The following is a 20,421-nucleotide window of genomic DNA, read 5'->3' on the forward strand; positions in this document are numbered from 1 at the left end:
ATTGTTATGCCACCATTAAAGGGCATCCAAAAAATCAGCCAAAACATTTTCCGGACACTAGTTGAGTTTGGTTAACATTAAACTCCCCGTTGACACTAACTTTTAAGGTAAGGGTGATAATTAATCGAGTTTGAGTATAGTATTATCATGATTCATGTTTATATGTTTATATATATATATATATATATATATATATATAACTTAATTTATATTGTCTTATACATTAATTAATTTTAGATTAAAAATATTCCTAGTTAAATAAAAGAAATTTTATATTAACGTGTATTTAAAAGAGAGAAACATCGATGATAATTATGTTTTTGAAAAAAAATAAATTTAAGATAAAATTATCATTAATTAAATTAATTTTTTTAAATATTAATGAATTAGATAATTGAATCTTATAAATAAAAATTAAACTAATATATTTAGATATTTATTTATGTCAATAACAGTATATATCTAATAGTAGTGGTCATAAAAAAAAATTGTAATGACAGTGGTGTCAATTCAAGTTGGGGTAGGGCGCTCAAGACAACCCATTGTTAATAAACAAAATATCAGTTTAGGTTAAGTAGTAACAATGTAATCGCAGGCCAAAACTTTCTAAGCTAACCTAAGGTGATACTTCACAAACTAAATTGATACTTCATAGTGAACTTTTAAGTTAAGCCTAAATCCAGTTAGGAATCAAATTCAATAGATATTATTTCAGTAAATAAATTATCAATTTAGTTTGTGAACACCTCCATTCTTTTTTTGTTGGCTTGGGTTTGGTTATTGCCCCCAAGGTGTTTGTTGGTTCTCTTTTTTCATATTTATTTATGATATCTTGAGGCAAGCTACATTCGCCTCATCATTGAAAGGGTATCAACTTAATTTAAATTGTCTCAATCTTGACTCAGCAATCACCCCGTTTTTTGTCTAAAAAGATGATGATATTTCATAATGGTGGCGTAGATATGGATAAATTTATGGATCTTATACTTAAAGACTCGTTCATGGCTCTTTTTTTGTATATTGTTTTATAATGGCATTGGTTCTCTTTGAACTCGAATACTTTTAAATTTATATATTTTAGTTGGTATATGGATCGAATATCTTACATCAATCAAAGTTGTCAACACTGTGTTGAACTTGCATTAATTATTGTAGTGGGATCTGAATACCCCTTATATCTTAATAAATATAGTTTTTGCTATTGTAAAAAAAGTCTGATCAAGATTATGTATGATATTTTAATTAGAACCTAACCTTCATCATATATGGCTTATCTCTAAACTGGTTGGCCTAGTCAGAAAGTGTTGGATAACTTACATCAAGTTTTATGCTCAAATTTCATTGATGAAATTGTACATATAAAAAAAATTTAAATATATTTTTAATCATTTAAATTTGAGTAATTGTTTTTTTTTTAAATTAATTGTTGTTATTCTCTTGAATTTTTGAAAAACTATTTGTAATCTCTTTTTATTTATTGTGTTCATGGTTTGATAATTTGTGATAATTTCTAATGGTCAAAGTTTATTTTTCAAAAAATAATTTCTGATAATTTTAAACTGCTAAAATATTTGATTCATGGTTTGATAACCATTTTTTTATATATATTTTAACATTTTTAAAGAAAAATAAAAATAAAAAACATGAAAGTGAAATTGTGGTGATTTTTTTAATATATTTTGATGATTTTAAAATGACACAAATTAATTTTCAAGAAATTAAATTTTAAAAAAACATTTTTAACAACAAAAAATTGCTATAAATTATGATATCATTAATGTAAAGAATGAAAGAAACTAAAAGTAATTTTTCTAAGGGATTAATAAAAATAATTTTTAAGAACTAAAAAAATAATTATCCAAATTTAAAAGACTAAAAATATATTTAAGCCTAAAAAAATACTAATATCATTTTTTCCATTTTAACACTTAATTTCCATCCTATTAGTACCTGTATACTTATAACATTGGACTAATTACCAACATTATGTAGTTAAATAAATTATATTATTATGTCTTCTTTTCATACAAATTAATATTGTAATACTCGTACTCCCTCACAAAATTTGGTAAATAATTTAAATATGAACTCAAATATGTTTTATAAGTAACTACATTACTTATTATCAATATATTTTTTTGTCGATAACTATTAAATTTATAACTAATTACCATCCTTACTTTTGACCCTAAATTTGTATATTATGTCAACAATTAAAGAAGCTATGCAAAGCATCTGTTCACTTTATAATTTCAATAAGTCAGAACTCCTATATTTGCAGTAGTTTAGTATCTTACGACTCTTTGATATAATGCTTTGTAGAATTTAATTGGATTATATTAATAGTATAAAAAACTAATAATCACTATTTAATCATAAATGGTTGTGTATGATGAAATTATTATTTTTAAATAATTAATTTAAAAGTCAGATTTGAATTAATTTTAATTATTTGACAATGTGGAAAATTTTATACCAACAGCGTATAAAAATTAAATTATTTTTCATATATGGATTTTCTCCTTGAAAATGTGTAAGGCATGATAAATAGTAATACTTGTCATTTGAATCAAAGGTATATGCTAAACTGATCAATTTTATGCATTTTTATTAATTGGTTTATTTAACTAATTAAACAAAGGTGCAATGGGAATTTTTTTTATAAAAAACTTAACATACCACTTTAGTTTTTATTTTAACATACCACTTTAGTTTATATTTTTTTCTTCTAGAGTTTATTCTTAACATCTAAAAAAATTAAACTTATTTTTTTAGTCTTGACTTAAAAAAGACTTGTCTAATTATTATAAAAAACCCTAATGTTTAATCAAAACTATTTTTAGAAAAATAATATATAAACAAATGGACCAAAATTAATCATTTGAAAATTAATATTGAGACAATCCTTGAGAATATTAATTAGGCAAAATTACACTTTTGGTCCTCCAGTTTATCTTCAATTTCGGATTTGGTCCTCCTATAATTTAATTCACAAATTTGATCCTAGTTTTATAAATTCCTTCAAAATTGGTCCTGAAAACCCGATTTGAACGTTGACCGTTAACTTAAGACGTTGACTGTCACGTGTCAATATCACGTGTGACTGCCACATGTCAATGCCACGTGTCAATGTCTGAGTAGTTCCCTGTAAAAACTTTATTTTTTTAGGTAAAATTGTACTTTTGATCCCTCAGTTTTACTCCAATTTCAATTTTGGTCCCCTTATAATTTAATTCGCACATTTGGTTTTCCAATTTTATAAATCCTTATAAATTCAGCCAAATTTCATTATTGGAGAAGTTGTATTTCAAATTTCAAATAAAAATACCATTGTCATACATAGGCCACTTAAACAATCGTATACACATAATACCGCATGAGGGAGTAAAAAAAGAAAAAAAAAGGGTTATTACAGAACCTGTTAAAGTAAGAGATCTTAAAATTTTAGACTCAGGTTGGGATTTATGCACCACTTTCTCAAGTTGAACAACCTCGTAAGTGAGAGAGACAAAGAGTGATTTTTCTCTGAATTTCAAGCGAGTGAAAACCTTGCGATGAAAAAGAAGTGCGAGATTTATCAAGACCTACCTTGTCTCTAGCACTAGTGGCTAAATCATTCAAAAGACCAATTTTGTAGGAACAATTTATAAAGGAATTTTATAAAACTGGGGGACTAAATGTGTAAATTAAACTATAGGAAGACCAAAATCGTAATTGGAGTAAAACTGGGGACCAAAAATACAATTTTACCTACAAAAAATAAAGTCTTTACAAGGAACCACTCAGGCGTTGACATGTGACATTGATACGTGACTGACACGTGGCGGTCAACGTTCAAATCAGCCTTCCAGGATCAATTTTGCAGGGATTTATGAAATTGGAGAACCAAATTTATGAATTAGATTATAGGAGGACCAAATCCGTAATTAAAGATAAAGTGGAGAACCAATTTTACAATTTTTCCTTTTAATTAAAACAACTTAATAATACTGATTAAAAACAACAAATTAAAGTCCAATAATTTCTGCTGATGAACTGGGAAACATACGCGTTGAATCTATTTTGCAAACCGACACTCCAAACGTCTCCAAAAACGCTGAATCATTTTTCCTGATTTCATATTTCACAGTTTGTTTGATATATTTTTTTTATTTTATAAAAGTTTGTTTTTTTGATAATTATGGAGCATAGTATCACCCCACCGGGAAACTGGTTGGGGAATATACTCAATGACTGTTTGTATATACAAGGAAATCAATATTTAATGACACGTCTCGAATTTCAATTTATGTTTATGGAGTTTTATCAAATAACAACAATTATTTTTGGTTAACAACTTCTCTCCCAAAGCTTACTCATATGGAATAATAAATTTCATTCATAGAAGATAGAAAGATTTTTTTTTTACTCAGCAAATAAGTATATATTTATATGTATGAGGCACAAAAGGTGCCATAAACATTTACAAGAATGCTCAAGGTACATGGTTACACATTATTAATAAGAGTCACCGATTAATACTGCATGCATAACCAGGACCAGAAGCTTCCACCATCAAAAACCATAAAACACAGGGAATATTAATTCTGGTAGACATTGTCCTCTCCTACAATTGTCACCGCCCAACCTCATAAGGAAAAATGCATAAATTCAGTGTGTATCTAACTATTTATTTATAAGGAAAGAGACCCTAATATCTAGGGTGTTAAACTTATCTGATATTAGTGATTTCACACATATGTTCCACATTTCAAACCCGTGATAAAGAAAAAAGACAATTAAATTCGTATAGTCCAAAAGTGGGGGTCCTTTAATTCCTGTTTTTGACACAATACTTAACGAGGCATCGTTTCAGTTCTCACCTACTAGTCAAGTACAGGATGTCGAACCATAGAAATTATAAGAAAAATGTTTCATCAACGTTCATTATGCTATAAAAGACATTTAGAGAGAGAGAGAAAAAATACAAGAGCAAAAACAAAATATTATAGAATTTATGATATAAAAAAAATAAAAATTGAAAGTGTTAATAAAGTATTTTTAAAAAAGTAAATATTTGTGTATCACTGTTCAAATTAGAAAATTGAGAACAATATATTTCCACAATTTGATTTTCTATAATTAACCGTAATCATCAACTGGTCTTGATATTTATGGAAATATGATCCATTGACCTACACTGTAGTTGTACAGAACCATAGGTCCCCATCAACCATGATTATGGGAATAGCCGAATACTCTCCATTACCCTCCTGTCCCTTCATATTTATATATTGAATTTTGCAGATTTAATTATTTAGCACGCACATTATATTTAAAATTTGAATTTCAGGTTTAATTTTATATTATTAAAAATAAGTTAATTAAGATTTCAAGCAATATATATATATATATATATATATATATATATATATATATATATATATATATATATATATATATATCGAGAAAATTTATCTATCTATAATTCTAAAAGTGAAGGAATATTATATTGTTGGTATTCAGCAAAAAATAAATAAAGAAATATTGTCGGTTACAGTATATAATTATTGATTACTTTATAATTAGTATTCCATAACATAAATTTACACAAAAGTTTGTAGTATGGTATTTATTCTCTTGAAATAAAATTTAAAAAGAAAAAGTAAGAAAGAAAATTGGTTGCATATATTACAAACAAATACATACAGTTATTAAATTATATCTTGAAATTATAATTTTTTAATTGATAATAAATTAAAATGGACAAAATTTCACATCTGTTTTAAATAAAAAAATTGATAATGCTACTCTCTGCCAAATCTTACATTTCATGCGATGAATAGATTCTGCAACAATATTTGAATTATTATAATTCTCTGTGCGATCTCTCTCTCTAATAAGATTGATAATTAATTTCCATTTTGAAATCTTCAGATAAAAACTTCACCAAATGAGAGCTAAAAGTGTGCCGTGAGGGAGAAGCAATGGATTAACCAGTTATAATTCTTTATTAGGTGTGATTGCAACACACCATTTAACATATTATTTCTAATAATTAATTTTTAGTTAAAAATTATTAAAAACTGTAAAATCATAAAAGGTTAATTAAAGAACATGTCAGAAGTATAAATTTTACTTTTTTCAATAAATTTTAACTAATATAAAAAGTGTGTTTCAATATGGAGAATATATATATTCCTTCCATTTTTCATTCTTTATATAAATGGGGAGCATTTTGCGGTCTAGTATTCCAAATGAGACTATAATCCAATGATCTAGACAAAGACAAGGAAAACGTGACTATCATAACGCTTGAAAATGATGAGAACTAATCCACACTGATTACTTAAATATATTACAAGTTGAGATTGGTCAAAGCAAACTATATAGAGACTATGAGTAAACCAAAAAGAAGAAGAATCAATTATGTCATTAAAACTTTGAGAATCATTTTGGAGCACCAAGTGTACGAGAAATCAAGATGCTAAGGGGATGATTAAGATTAGTATTTGACGAACCAGTTGCTAATTGAGTTCAATTATTATTAAATCATCTTGTCGATGGCATTAGTTAGTACTTCTTCCTTTCCGTTATGTTTAGCATAGTATAAACGAAAAAAAATGCTTGATGTCACTATCAACACTTGGTACAGTTTTTATACCTTTTCTTTTTAATTAATCATACTTTTACTTTTTAATTACACCAATCAACAAATGTGACAAGATATGTATGGCAATTGGCAAGCATTTTTTTCGTTGTATTAAATCACCTGTAAACAAATCAAATACATAATCAGGTCTGAATGGTATTTTCAAAACTATTACCAACATTTGTTTTAGAAGAACTAATGGCAACGTTTTTTTTTTTTTTTTTTTTTTATGGAAATACCAACATTAATGCAATCAAGAATGTACATTTGGTTTGTAGTAAAATCCAATACTTTTTCAACGGGCAATTACTTCTCTCTCTCTCTCTCTCTCTCTTTTAATTTATCAGCCAACGTGGCAATTTAGTAATTCTCTTCTTATTTTGTGAGTTATTATGACAACAAAAAAGAAACAGAGGATTTGCTATCAGGATTTTTTTTATTATTTCCTAAATGATAAAAAAAATTCCAAATAGCAATTTTTTTGACAGAATAGCAATTAATATAACTTGATAAATGCCTTGTATATTGTATGAGTTTTTTTTTTTTGGAAAGAAATGAGTTTCTTTTTAGTTTACATAAAATTTGAAATATAATTTAAATAAAAAAGCAAAAGATACAAGTAGGGGAACTGCTTGGGGCACCAACATTTTTACTGATACACCCCACTGTTTTCCAAAATACCAAAAATGTCCTTATGGGTATTTTTGATTACAAATAGCATCAATTTTTTCATTTTTGTAGTGTCTTTTTTCCCATAAAATCACACTCTCTTAATGTAACTTGCTTTCGTTAGCATCTTCTTGTGAGTGTTTGTTGTCGTCGGTGGTCGGTGATCCACGCGCATTGTTTACAGACACTGGCGGACCTACATGTGAGTGAGGGTGTGCACTTGCACCCCCTCATTTTTTAAAATTAATTAAATTTGTAAACAAAATCTTATATTTTTATATTTTATTTTATCTATATTTATATAAGTGAACCCACTGATTTTATTTTTTATAATTTACACCCACTGACTTAGGGTCTTGGATTCGCCACTGTTTGCAAACATGAAGTTTGGTGGTTTTTCGTCACAGAAGAAGAAGAAATACATATTAAAAAAATTCAAAACATGCGGATTGACAATTCGTATGATTCATACAGATTATTAATAATCCGTATGTTTTGAATTTTTTTTAAAATTATATTTTTTATACATTATTTTATTTACAAAATTTGATAATTAAACAAATTTGATATTTAACTGAGTGTTATATTTCGATGTTTATTACAGTAATTAATAGTTAAATAAATTTGATATTTAATTAAATGATGTATTTAGATGTTTATTATAGTGATTAAAAATTAAACAAATATGATATTTAATTGAATGATGTATTTAGATGTTTATTACAATAATTGATAAATAAATAAATTTGATATTTTTTTATATATGTAAATTTTTATTAAACCTATGATTTATATTTACAATTTATATATGTAAAAAATTAATTATCACAAAATTTATTATATAAATTTACATGTACATTAAATATACATTAGAAATTTTAGTATTATATATAACGATATTAATTATTTTATAACATAATTGGTCGATTAATTCAGTTGGTTAGAAGTTGTGTTAATAACATAAAAGATACATGTTTAATTCTTCTTGGAATCATTAATTTTAAATTAATTCCAAAATTATATTTTTGAAAAAAAATAAAATCCTATGGCCATGCCCAAAAGTAACGAGCCCAACTTCAAGTGAAATGCACCGCAACGGTCTTGTTAATAACGAAACTAAAACGAAATCTAGCGATATTATCGAAGCGCAAAACGAGAAGTAGGATCTGTTGTTCTTCGTTTTCTACGAGGAAGCAAAATAACAATAACAGAGGAAGAAAGAAAATCACACAGTTTCAGTTTCAGTTTCAGTTTCAGCTTCGCTTTGTAGAAATGGCTACTCTATCAAGCTTCATTACTACGCCGAAGAATCCCAAGACCCACTTTCTCTCAGGTGATTACTTCCATCACCATCACCATCACCATCACCATCACCATTGCCATTGCCCAAAAGGGTACCACTCTAAAGTGAAAAATCTTTCCCTTTTTTTTCTTTTGCACTATTCATTGTTGTTCCTTAGATTGTATTTTCCGTTCTGATGTCGTTCCGTATATCAAGTTTGCAGCTTTTATTTATTTGTGCTTGTGTATTTGTAATTCTCGGATATTCCAAAAATCCTTTTTTTGGGGGTCAAATGAAAATCGAAAAAAAAATGGAATTGTTTTAGTTGTGTGTGACTTTGGTGTTTGGTTCCTAGATAATGGGGAAGCTTGATTAGACTCATTTGGTTGAATTGCGTTAAGAGAATCCACTTCCTTTAGGTTATGTTTGGTTGGGGTGAGAATGAACAGGTGGAAGATGAGAATGTGAACTAAACTTGATTGTTTTGTATGCCTATATACATTGCCATTTTTTCACTCCGACCAACTATACCATACCAAACATATATTTCTCTTGGTTTCATTTTGAGGAGGATGTGATACTTGATTCTTGATACATTCATGCTTCATGCTGCCTTCTTTTTCTCTGTTTTTGTTTTAGGGAAAAGTATATAATTTGGGCCCCTAAAGATGTTACTTGTCATGTAATTGTGTGTGTATGTGTTTTTTTTTTCTTCTTTTTTTGTCTCCAAAAGTTTCCGGCTTTACAAATTGATCCCCAAAGATATGAACTTGTTAGCAAGTTTATTTACATTGGTAGAGTGAACTTGTTAGCAAGCTAACACTTTCATGACCTATTTGGCTATTTGTATAGACAAAAATCTTCAAGGACCACAACAATTTGAATAACATCTTTCAAGGATTAAATTATATATTTGGTCTGGTTTATTTAGCTTTTTGTGGATATGAGTTGAAGTTAGTATAGAGGTAAATGTAAATATGTAATTTTGGAGCCACACAATTCTGATCACCTGATGTCAGGGGATGCAGGCTTGGGCAAGGTATTTGTGTGGGCCTTTTTCGCTTTCCATGTTTTAGGGATTTTTATATCTGTACTACTGGCAAATAACTTAATGAAAACATCCTTGTGTTAAATTCAAGGAATAAAGAATGTTGTTTGATTCTTGCTACTGTAATTATGAATGGTAATGTATTAAAGCTTATCCAACACCCCCTTTCTAGTGATTTTCCAGGAAATCTTATATTCAGATTAATGTCAGGTTCCTCATTCATGTCGATGGACAAATGCTTCTTGAAAATCAGCACCAGCGGACACTTTACAGATTTCTCTTTAAGGGCTAAAGCAACAAGTAACCAACCACTTGTTATTCGAGCTGGGTAGGAGGACCTAACTTTGTGGTGCATCTTTTTTTTTTTTTGTTTATTTGGGGGGGAGGGGGGGTACATAACTGTATGGTATATAAGCGTAGCAACGAATGCTATAACCCTCCAGCTATTCTTGTTCTTGTTTTATTTTTTGTTTTCTAATTAAATATTGTTGTGATTGTCAATTGTATCTTATATTTAACTCATTTGCTTGTCTAAAATATTGGCACAATCATAATTTTAACAGGTTGGTATACCTTTTGGGATTACGTTAACTTTATTGTGTTTCTAATCTCTCTGCTAGAACAGTGGTGATGGTGGAAGACCAAGTAGTGGAAGTATTTTTGTTGGTGGTTTTGTATTGGGAGGACTAATTGCTGGAGCATTGGGTTGTCTATATGCACCTCAGGTATGTCTGCAGAAGCAACTTTGTCCATTTTAAACATTTTCCTTTTCATGTGACTGGGAAGAAGGTCTCTTGTTTCTTCAATTTATAGTCAATTACTGGTGACTCATTACCCATATTGTGGAATATTGTCTGCTTAACTTGTGAAGAATATACTTTACTTCACTTTGGTCAAAGTTTAGTTTTATTAAAATCAGATGTGAATCTAATCTTAAACACGTCACTTACACATTTTCTGTATTAATTAATGTCCATCACCTTACTCTTATAAAGTTGCTAGATAATTCCCATGATTATGTAATATGTACACATGCATCAAATTTCAATATGATTTCTTCATTTTTTATTGTGGCACATCTGCATTGACTTGGTTCTATTTATGTTGGCTCTCTTTGGAACCACGCATATATGTTGGCTTTCAACAACTGCTGGGGTTTGTTTTCACATGCTTGAAAAGAAAGAACTTCATGAATGAATTTACTAGTTTTTAAACTTTTTTCTTTCAAGTTTATGAACTGCAATTTTTTGTGGATGGAACTGCTTTTTATGTGTTGTTTTAAGATTGTATAATGAGTTTAAAGGTCAGAAAATAGATTATCTTTGACTTCTATGTTATTAACTTTACAGATAAGCAGGGCACTAGCTGGAGCTGACAGTAAAGACTTAATGAGGAAACTTCCAAAATTCATGTATGATGAAGAAAAAGCACTGGAGGTCAGGAAATTTTCCCGCAGTTACCATTTACTTGAAAGTTGAACCATGCTCATTGAGAGTGTCTGAATGTTTGTGAAAAAGGAAGAACTTAAGCTTATGTTTAGTATATGAAATTCACTCCCCCCCCTCCTCCTCCTAGGCCTCATAGAAAAAGAAAACATAACCTAAATTGGTGCCTAGTATAACTTAATGAGTTTATCCAGCAATTGAAGTCAATGACCCGAAATATGAGTAGTGAATTCAGAAAATTTACAATACTTACACATAAGTAAATATTTGCAAAATGATCACAATTACATATAAAAAGAACAATATAATAAGCTAAATTCATTGTTAATGTAAATAGATTGTTAAGTAAAATCTAATTCACTAGGGTCAGCCTAGTGGTGGGGAGTTGGAGTAGATGCATGAGGACTTAGATTCGGTTCTCATTGCCATCATTGTACACAAAGAAAATTGTATTGTGCAGGAAGTAAGGGTAAATCTGATAGCAGCACTAACTTAGCCACTAGCAGCAGACCCATGAGGACTGTTAAGGTGCCCACCCACTATAATGACTTCGTGTAGGCACAAGAGGGAACAGCCATGATGCAGAGCACTTTCCCACCAATTCTGTTATTTCCAAATTCCATTTCTGTTACAACAGATTATAGCAATTCTGTTATTGATGTAGTAAGCATAGTTCTTCTATAAATAGTGAATGAAATAAGGGAAAGGGGTATTGATTACCTTTATCAAACTCTTTCTTATTTCTTTATCTTTCTGCAACTTAGTTGATAGCTGTAACAACTGGTTCGACCTGCTGTCGATCATGCCTAAGCATAACACGCGTCGAACCACCACTAACCGCCTCGAGGAGGCGGTCACCTGCCTTACCTAGAGCCACACCAACCTCACCCAGACACAAGCCACCCTTTCCCAAGCCCAATCCACCCTCAACTCTAAAATTGACTCCATCCTTGAACACCTTGTGACCCTCATCTTCCTCGCCCAAATCACCTAGCACACCCATCCAACCACCACATTCTCGTCCTCACGTGAAATTGGAGGTACCGAGATTCGATGGACAAGACCCCATGGGGTGGATATTTAAGATATCCCAATTTTTTGATTACCAAGCGATCCCAGACCACAAACGGCTTACGGTGGCCTCCTTCTACATAGAGGGCGCAACGTTAAGCTGGTATTAGTGGATGTCCTGGAACAGGTTTCTTATCTCGTGGCCGGCGATGCTCTAGGCGTTGGAATCTCGTTTCACCCCATCCTTCTACGATGATCCATAGGGCGCCTTGTTTAAGTTGCAATAGAGAGGAACGGTGAATAACTATCTCACTGAATATGAGTGCCTCGCAAAACGGATCGTAGGCTTCGCTCCCCCCATTTCTACTAAGCTGCTTCGTGTCTGGTCTCTTGCTGGAATTATGCCATGAGGTCTAGGCTCTCCAACCTTTATCTCTTCCCCAAGCCGCCACATTAGCCAAGCTCCAAGAAGACAAATTAAATGACCGCCGCCGTGATTTTTGACACCAGGCACCACCTCAAACCTCTCCAGTTTTGCCGCCGTTACCAGCAAGTCCTTCAGCACCCAGACTACCCTTCAAGAGATTATTTCCTGAAGACATGGCCCTTCGCAGAGATAAAGCACTTTGTTACCACTGCGATGAGAAGTGGGTCGTCGGCCATCGTTGCCAGCCACGCCTCCACCTCATTATAGTCGAGCCGGACGTGGATCCTCCAACCCTAGACCAGTTACTAACCAGCCCTCCTCCTGAGCCTCTTTCCCCTGTTGACCCAGACCCAGGCTACCCTCCACATATCAGTTTCCATGCCTTCGCAGGGACCGACCTCGGCTCCAGAGACATTTCGTCTCTATAGCTCCATCGCCTATCATCACATGGTTATCTTGATTGATGGAGGGAGCACCCACAACTTCATCCAATCCCGCGTCGCTCGTTTCCTCCACCTTCCATCCACATCGACACAAACCCTTCAAGTCATGGTGGGTAATGGTAGCACCCTAGGGTGCAATACCGTCTCTTTTAGCGTACCCCTTACATTGCAGGGCCACACCTTCTCAGTGGTGCCGATATTGTCCTGGGGGTGCAATGGTTGAAATTGTTGGGCTCCATTACCACGGACTACTCCACGTTACATATGACATTTTCATATTTGGGCCAGCCCATTGTGCTCTGTGTTGATGTGCCTCTATCTCCAACACAGGTCTTAGCCCAACAACTTAAATGTTTCGTGCACACACGCATCTCTGCCTTGTACCACATAACACCCATTCCTAACCCAGCCCAACTGTCTTCCACCCAATCACCCACAACACTTCTGAATACACCATCAGTCATCCTCTCCCTTCTCGACACCTTCGTCGGCATCTTCGCAGAACCGCACCAGCTCCCACCCATTTTTGCTATCACCCATCATGTTCACCTATTTCCCAACTCACCTCCAATGAACGTCAAACCATACAGACATGGTTATCAAACTCTAGTTTTAAATCGTAAAATTGTACGATTTTACGAATTTGTACACTCCTAATGAGTTGAATCGCACACAAAATCGTTTTGTGGTAGAATCGGAGTAAAGTCGGTAGAATCAGACCAAACTCGGAGTAAACTCGGTAGAATGAACCAAACTCGAAGTAAACTCAGAAGAGCTTAAAGATGATGGAGATGAAGATGATAGTGGTGGTGGTGGTGATATTGGAGATGATTTAATTAAAAGATTGATGAACATTTGAACTATTTCTATGTTTTTTAAATGTTTTTATTTTAAGAACTTATGTTTGGTATTGTATGAATTTTTGTTTAATTGGGTGTGGACTATATTAGTTTATTGAATTATAGTTAAAGTTTGTTATTTTGATTTATTTCAGGGTTGAAATATTTAGTTATGATTTTTATATAGGAATATTAATATATTTTAGTAAACTCTTATGGGTTTACGAGTCGATTCTACGAGTCGAGTTTATGGGGCCTCCACAAGTTTACGTAGAATTACGAGTTTGACAACCTTGCATACAAATACCCTTATTACCAGAAGATGGAGCTGGAGAAACAGGTGGCTACGATGCTCAACGTTGGTCTTATCCAACCAAGCCACATTCCTTTCTCATCTCCGGTACTGTTTGTCAAAACAATGGATGGAAGCTGGCGTTATTGTATTGATTACAGGGCCTTAAATGCCATCACAGTCAAAGACTGTTTTTTGATGCCCACCATCGACGAGCTGTTGGATAAATTGGGTCACGCGTCGTGGTTTTCTAAGCTCGATCTGTGTCAAGGATTTCACCAGATTCGAATGACGGAGGAAGACATTCCTAAAACGGCGTTTCAAACCCACCACGACCACTAAGAATTCAAAGTCATGCCATTCGGCTTGTGCAATGCTCCATCGACTTTCTAGGCAACTATGAACGATGCTTTCTGTCCATTTCTGTGCAAATTTGCTGTCGTTTTCTTGATGACATATTGGTATACAGTCCTACCCTTTCAGCACACGTGGAACACTTGGAATCTGTCCTCTCTTCGCTATCTTGGGGTCAATTTCTCTTGCGCCGGTCTAAGTGCATCTTCGCACAAAACCAGCTTCAATACCTGAGCCATATTGTTTCGGCTAACAGTGTAGCACCAGACCCAGACAAAATAGAGGCTATGATCAATTGGCCTGCACCTTCATCCCAGATGTCCTTAAGAGGTTTCCTGGGCCTCATCAGATTCTAGCGGAAATTTGTTCGGAGATATGCCGCCATTGCAGAACCTCTAACTCAGCTCCTTTGGAAAGATCAATTTTCCTGGTCCGCAGAAGCCTAGTGTGCTTTTGACCAACTGAAGAGAGCCATGACAAAAGCTTCGATATTGGCCACACCGGATTTTATGATACCATTTACGGTGGAGGCCGACGCTTCAGGTACAGCCATGGGAGCCGTCCTTATTCAGCAGTCCCACCATCTTGCTTATTACAGTAAGGTATTTTGTCCTCGTCTCCAACGAGCGTCCACGTATGTCTGGGAGCTTCACGCTATCACATCAGCAGTTTGGAAATGGCGCTAGTACCTCTTGGACCACCTTTTTGTAATTCTGACCGATCACCGAAGCTTGAAGGATCTTATGTCGCGGGTTATTTAGACCCTAGAGTAGCAAACTTATCTATCTAAACTTCTTGGTTATGACTATACAATCAAATATAAGTCAGGACCATGCAATGTTGTTGCTGATGCCCAGTCTCGGATACCGACCACGGAGGTCAGCCAACTCTTCGTGTTATCCTTGCCCCATTTCATTTTCATGGATTGGCTTCACCACTCATTAACTGCTAATGATGCTTATGTCGGCTTGTGCCGACAAATCCTGCAAAATCCAGAAGCTCATCCTGACTTCAGCATCCATTGCGATTTCATTCTTTATCAGGGTAAGCTTTGGCAGCTGGCTGGCAATGCATTTATCCCCACACTGCTGGAAAAATTCCACAAAACATCACTAGGAGGTCACACAGGGGTTGCCAAGACCCTTCATTGTTTACAGGAGAATTTCCGGTGGCCGCATATGCATAACGACGTTCACCGGTACGTGACCCAATGCCCAACCTGCCAACAGACCAAGTATGAAACTTGGAATCTCGCAGGTCTGCTCTATCTACCAGTCCCGACGGCGATCTAGGATGATCTTTCTTTAAACTAAATCACCGGGCTTCCCTCTTTGCAGGGTTACACCACCATTCTTGTGCTTGTCGACAGATACTCCTAGGGGACCCATTTAGGCGCCTTACATCCCCACTATACAGCTTACAAGGTTGCCTTGCTCTTCATGGATTTAGTTTGTAAACTTCATGGCTTTCCACGAAGTATCGTTTCCAATAGAGATGCCCTCTTCATCAGTGCCTTTTGGCGGGAACTCTTCCAGTTAAGCGGCACCAAGCTCCAAATGTGCACAACATACCATCCTCAATTCGACGGCCAAACTGAGGTTTTGAATAGAGTTCTCGAGCAATACCTCTGTGCCTTTGTGCATAACCGGTCCTCCAATTGGTTCAAATTCCTCACACTGGTGAAATGATCGTACAACACGTCCGTTCACTCCAGCACTGGCCTTTCACCATTTGAGGTTATCTATGGCAAACCTCCCCCATCTATCCCCCAATATTTGCAGGGTTCAACTTCGGTTGAAGCAGTTGACTCGTTGATGGCAACTTGGGCAGCAATCCATACTAAATTACAAAGATGATTACATAAAACTCAAAATGCAATGAAGATGGCAGCTGATAGTCACTGCTGGGATGTTCAATTTTCTGTCAATGATTAGGTGTATGTTAAGCTACAGTTGTATCGACAAACTTCCTTTGCACCAACCTTCACCAAGCTGTCAACTCGTTTTTTTGGCCCCTTCCAGATACAGGAGCTAATTGGCTTGGTGGCTTACCGGTTGGCATTACCTTCCTCTTCTAAGATACACCCTGTCTTTCATGTTTCTCTACTGAAGCCCCACCATGGGCCTCTGCCAGGATCCCCGACTAGCTTTCCGCATTCAAACACAAACAACCACCCATCATCGAACCTTTCTCTTTTCTGGAATGGAAGTGGGACATCTCCGTTTCTCCCCCAACCAAACTCGTTTTGGTCCAGTGGAAGGGATTGGCCCCAGAGGACACATCGTGGGAAGACTGCGATTCTTTATGGCAATCTTACAACCTTGTGGACAAGGTTGTTCTTCCACTGCGGGGAGATGATAGCAGCACTAACTTAGCCACTAGCAGCAGACCCACGGGACCGTTAAGGTGCCTACCCGCTATAACGACTTCGTGTAGGCACAAGAGGGAACATCCATGACGCAGAGCACTTTCCCACCAATTCTGTTATTTCCAAATTCCATTTCCGCATCAGGAAAAGGGGGGACATCTTTCAGGGAAGAAAGTGACTCATACTTTAAGCCCATGTTATGAACTTATGTGAAGTCAATTTTAATTTTGTTTAGAAAGAGTGATGTGGTACATAATTAGAATTTGAGGAACTTGTGGCAGTTGCGTTTGATTTTGAGGATAAAGTATTTATTGTAGAAATCATGAGAGAGTGTAAAAAAAATCATTAGTAGAACAATTTTGTACATTCCAATGAATTTTTTTTCTTTTAGTTCTTTAACTGATGTCTTAAGGGGACTGATTAACATTTGTCCTTTTTGAATTTAGATTTTTTTTTTATTTTTTCATACGCCATGAGTAAAGGGTAGTTTTTATATTCACTATGCAATATGATGAAATTCATGTTATCTTCTGCTGTGATGAAAATATAGAGGACTCGCGAGGTGCTAACTGAGAAAATAGCGCAGTTGAACTCTGCCATAGATGGTGTTTCTGCACAGTTGCGGCCAGATGAAGACTCAAATGAAATTGCCGTGAACTCAGAGGAAATTGAAAGTAAGTTTAGTAATCACATGAATTATGATCACTTAAATAAGTCTTGTGCTTACAAAATTATCATCTCTTTTAATATTTATTATTTATGTATAATTATATGTTCTTGATTTACAATTCCCATTTCTTACAATAAACAAGAGTTCTCACTTGCTTTTGCTTCTCATATAATGACAGTACCAATCAGCGATGAAAGTGAAATCGAAGTCAACAAATAAAAAGCTGTTGTCATTTACTCCAAGTTGACGTAACAAATTGCTTTTGCATCATTGAATCTATTAATGTATGTACTTGACACAAGTTGGTTCCAGCAAACGTAGATTATGTTCTGTTGCTGAACAAGTCTCCGTTAAATAGACAATTTGTTACATTGACAAGTTATACCAATAATTCATTTAATTTACTGTCCATCTTTTTCTTATAACATTAATAATATTGAGGGCGGATACGTGTTAATTTTTTTAATATTCAAATACAATCCCAATTATTTAGATTAATATGCCATTGTTCCAAGTAAAATTAGACTTAGATTTTCTTAAGTTTTTAGGTTTAAGCCTTATTAATAAAAAAAAATGTTGGTTAGAGAAATTTTACTAAAGATGATTCATCAGTTTTTGTTTTTTGGACGTTAATTATTGACAAAGTTAATAATAATTTTACATCAATAGCAATAACACGGTGGACCCCCCCCCCCCCCCCCCCCAAAAAAAAAAAAAAGCCCGTGAAATTATTATGTATAAGAAACTTTTGCTACAATGAAAAATAATGAAACCTAAAAAAACACCATTCCTTTTAAGAAAAAATACCAATTATTTAATTTTGACATTATCAAAACTAGTATTTTTAACTTTCCAATTTTGACCTTAATTCAAAGTAATAATTATTTAGTTTTACTTTTTATACTTCATATGTTATATGCAAAATATTAAATAAACTGAAAGACATAATTAAAAATAAGAATATTTAATTATTATAATACAGTAATAAAAATATTTAAAACAAATTATGTATTTTTATAATGATCTTCACTTTTTGCTTTGTTTTATTACTTAAGTTACATTCAGTAATTAATGATTTTTTTTCATAAATTTGATGTTTGTAAAAGATTTATTAAATATAGTGTTTGTTTCTTTGACATATTATCAGATATATTATGTCAGTCTAATTATGTTAGTATAATTGTTAATATTTTTATTATATGAACATGCATAACAAATGAACACTATATTTCTTTGTTTTTTTTTATTTTTAAAATATTAGACATGATGTATAAAAAAAAACTTAGAAGAACGATTTTCCCTTTTATTTATAGAAAGACTTAAATAATGATAAAATAAAAATGTAGTAAATAGACATGTTACCACCACGCTAATAATGTCCTGCAAAGCATATACAAGGAAATTTTCGACGGTTTTAGATACAATCACAGTCCAAGTCAGCAATTGTTAGCTGCGCAGCATCACCAACAGCCAATGAGAAACATAACACTTCCATGATTTTGGACTCAATTTTTTTCTTTTTTAATCGTTTGGCAGCTTGCAGTGTATCTGTCACCATTAATCTCCAAACCAATAGACAACAAAACTCAAGAAATGGGGTTGCTTTGGGATTGGCCTTTCTTTCCTATAATTATTTTGAGTAAATATTGGTGGCCGTTGACATTGGTTCATGATTCAATGATTTCAACACTTGGTGAGAGAAAAAAAATATATAAGTATAACAGAGTTTATGATATAACATAAAGAAAAAGATAAAAATAAATAAGAAATATTGGTGTGATATTTAAAATTAAGGAATATCTATGTATCACTACTTATTTGCAAATCAACAAGGATTGAATCCATGTGGACCAAGTCAGCTTATATTCCTTTCTGTGGTGATATTATACTCTCATGACAACACTGTGTATCTTTTCTCATGTATATATATATATTCTAAACTCAAATTAAATAAAATGAGATCAATATCAATTTTCTTCTAATTAACCAACTATTTAAATTATATTTACCTAATGCTTAATTTTCTTCAATTAATATTAAATATAACAACAAATTAATAAACAATTAACATTTGATATAAAAAAAGCTAACATTTATCCTTAAAAAATATTAAAGACAACAAATTATCAGTCACCCACTTGATATTAAACTCTTTCTACTCTCAGTTCGAGTAACAATTTGTTGTTTATTATTTTTATTTTTGATCAGAGCATCTCTGGGAATATTATTATGGTAAGATATTAATTTCTCAAATAAAATATTTTGACTAGAAAAACTTCCCAACAGTTGTCTTTTTTCAATTTTTCATTAAGTACGCGTTAATTAGTTAATATACACTCTAATTCATTGAATGCAGAACTCACAAATTCTGTCTTGTTCGTATACGCTGTTAGTCACCCACTTGATATTAAACTCTTCCTTCTCAATTTGAGTTGGAATTCTATAATACAAAAAAGTTTAATTATACTTTTGGTCGGGTGTGCTTATACTCTTAATTGTATTGTGTTTGTATCTTATTTTTGCTTTCTATTTTTTTAATAAATTAAATTTCTTTTAGAGAAAAAAGAATTATATATATTGACAAGTATAAAATTTTTTATATAATTATTCAATCAGAATGTATATTAACTTTTAAAATAATTATTTTAATTAAAATAATTTAAACGATAATTTATAATTAAATAATCTTGTTTTATCCTGATAATATATAGACATTAAATTCATTCTTTTTTTTTAATATCAACTAGTAATAAGCTTGTTTTTATTAATTGTCAATTTTCTTCTGCCTAATGTAATTATTTTCAATTCAATCTATCTATCCCCTCCAATTTGCAAGTACTCCTAGGTGTTGTGATGAGCTTGAGATTGAATATAATGGCAGCTGAATGTTGTGATTCTCACCTGAAGTTGCGCTTCCCAGTAGTATTTTTTGTATTTCTTAA

The 20,421-nt window shown here is 32.8% G+C and overlaps 1 protein-coding gene across 1 annotated transcript; it reads left to right on the forward strand.

Annotated features, from left to right (window-relative positions):
* The first annotated feature begins 8,372 nt into the window (after positions 1–8,372).
* LOC100791540 (uncharacterized) lies at positions 8,373–17,888 on the forward strand. Its single transcript, XM_003517078.5, has 6 exons — positions 8,373–8,633; positions 9,841–9,958; positions 10,256–10,355; positions 10,980–11,066; positions 17,360–17,483; positions 17,658–17,888. Exons 1-6 carry the CDS (start codon positions 8,573–8,575, stop codon positions 17,696–17,698), a joined length of 531 nt encoding a protein of 176 aa, XP_003517126.1. The 5' UTR covers positions 8,373–8,572; the 3' UTR covers positions 17,699–17,888.
* Positions 17,889–20,421: the final 2,533 nt, after the last annotated feature.

This window comes from Glycine max, chromosome 1 (genome assembly GCF_000004515.6).
Source record: "Glycine max cultivar Williams 82 chromosome 1, Glycine_max_v4.0, whole genome shotgun sequence".
NCBI classification, from domain to species: Eukaryota; Viridiplantae; Streptophyta; class Magnoliopsida; order Fabales; family Fabaceae; genus Glycine; species Glycine max.

Excerpts from the sequence above, each read along its gene's own strand:
- LOC100791540 (XM_003517078.5), top strand. The coding sequence starts at position 8,573 with ATGGCTACTCTATCAAGCTTCATTACTACGCCGAAGAATCCCAAGACC. Across the intron at positions 10,356-10,979 it reads GTTGTCTATATGCACCTCAG|ATAAGCAGGGCACTAGCTGG; the intron begins GTATGTCTGCAG and ends TTAACTTTACAG. Across the intron at positions 17,484-17,657 it reads GAACTCAGAGGAAATTGAAA|TACCAATCAGCGATGAAAGT; the intron begins GTAAGTTTAGTA and ends ATATAATGACAG.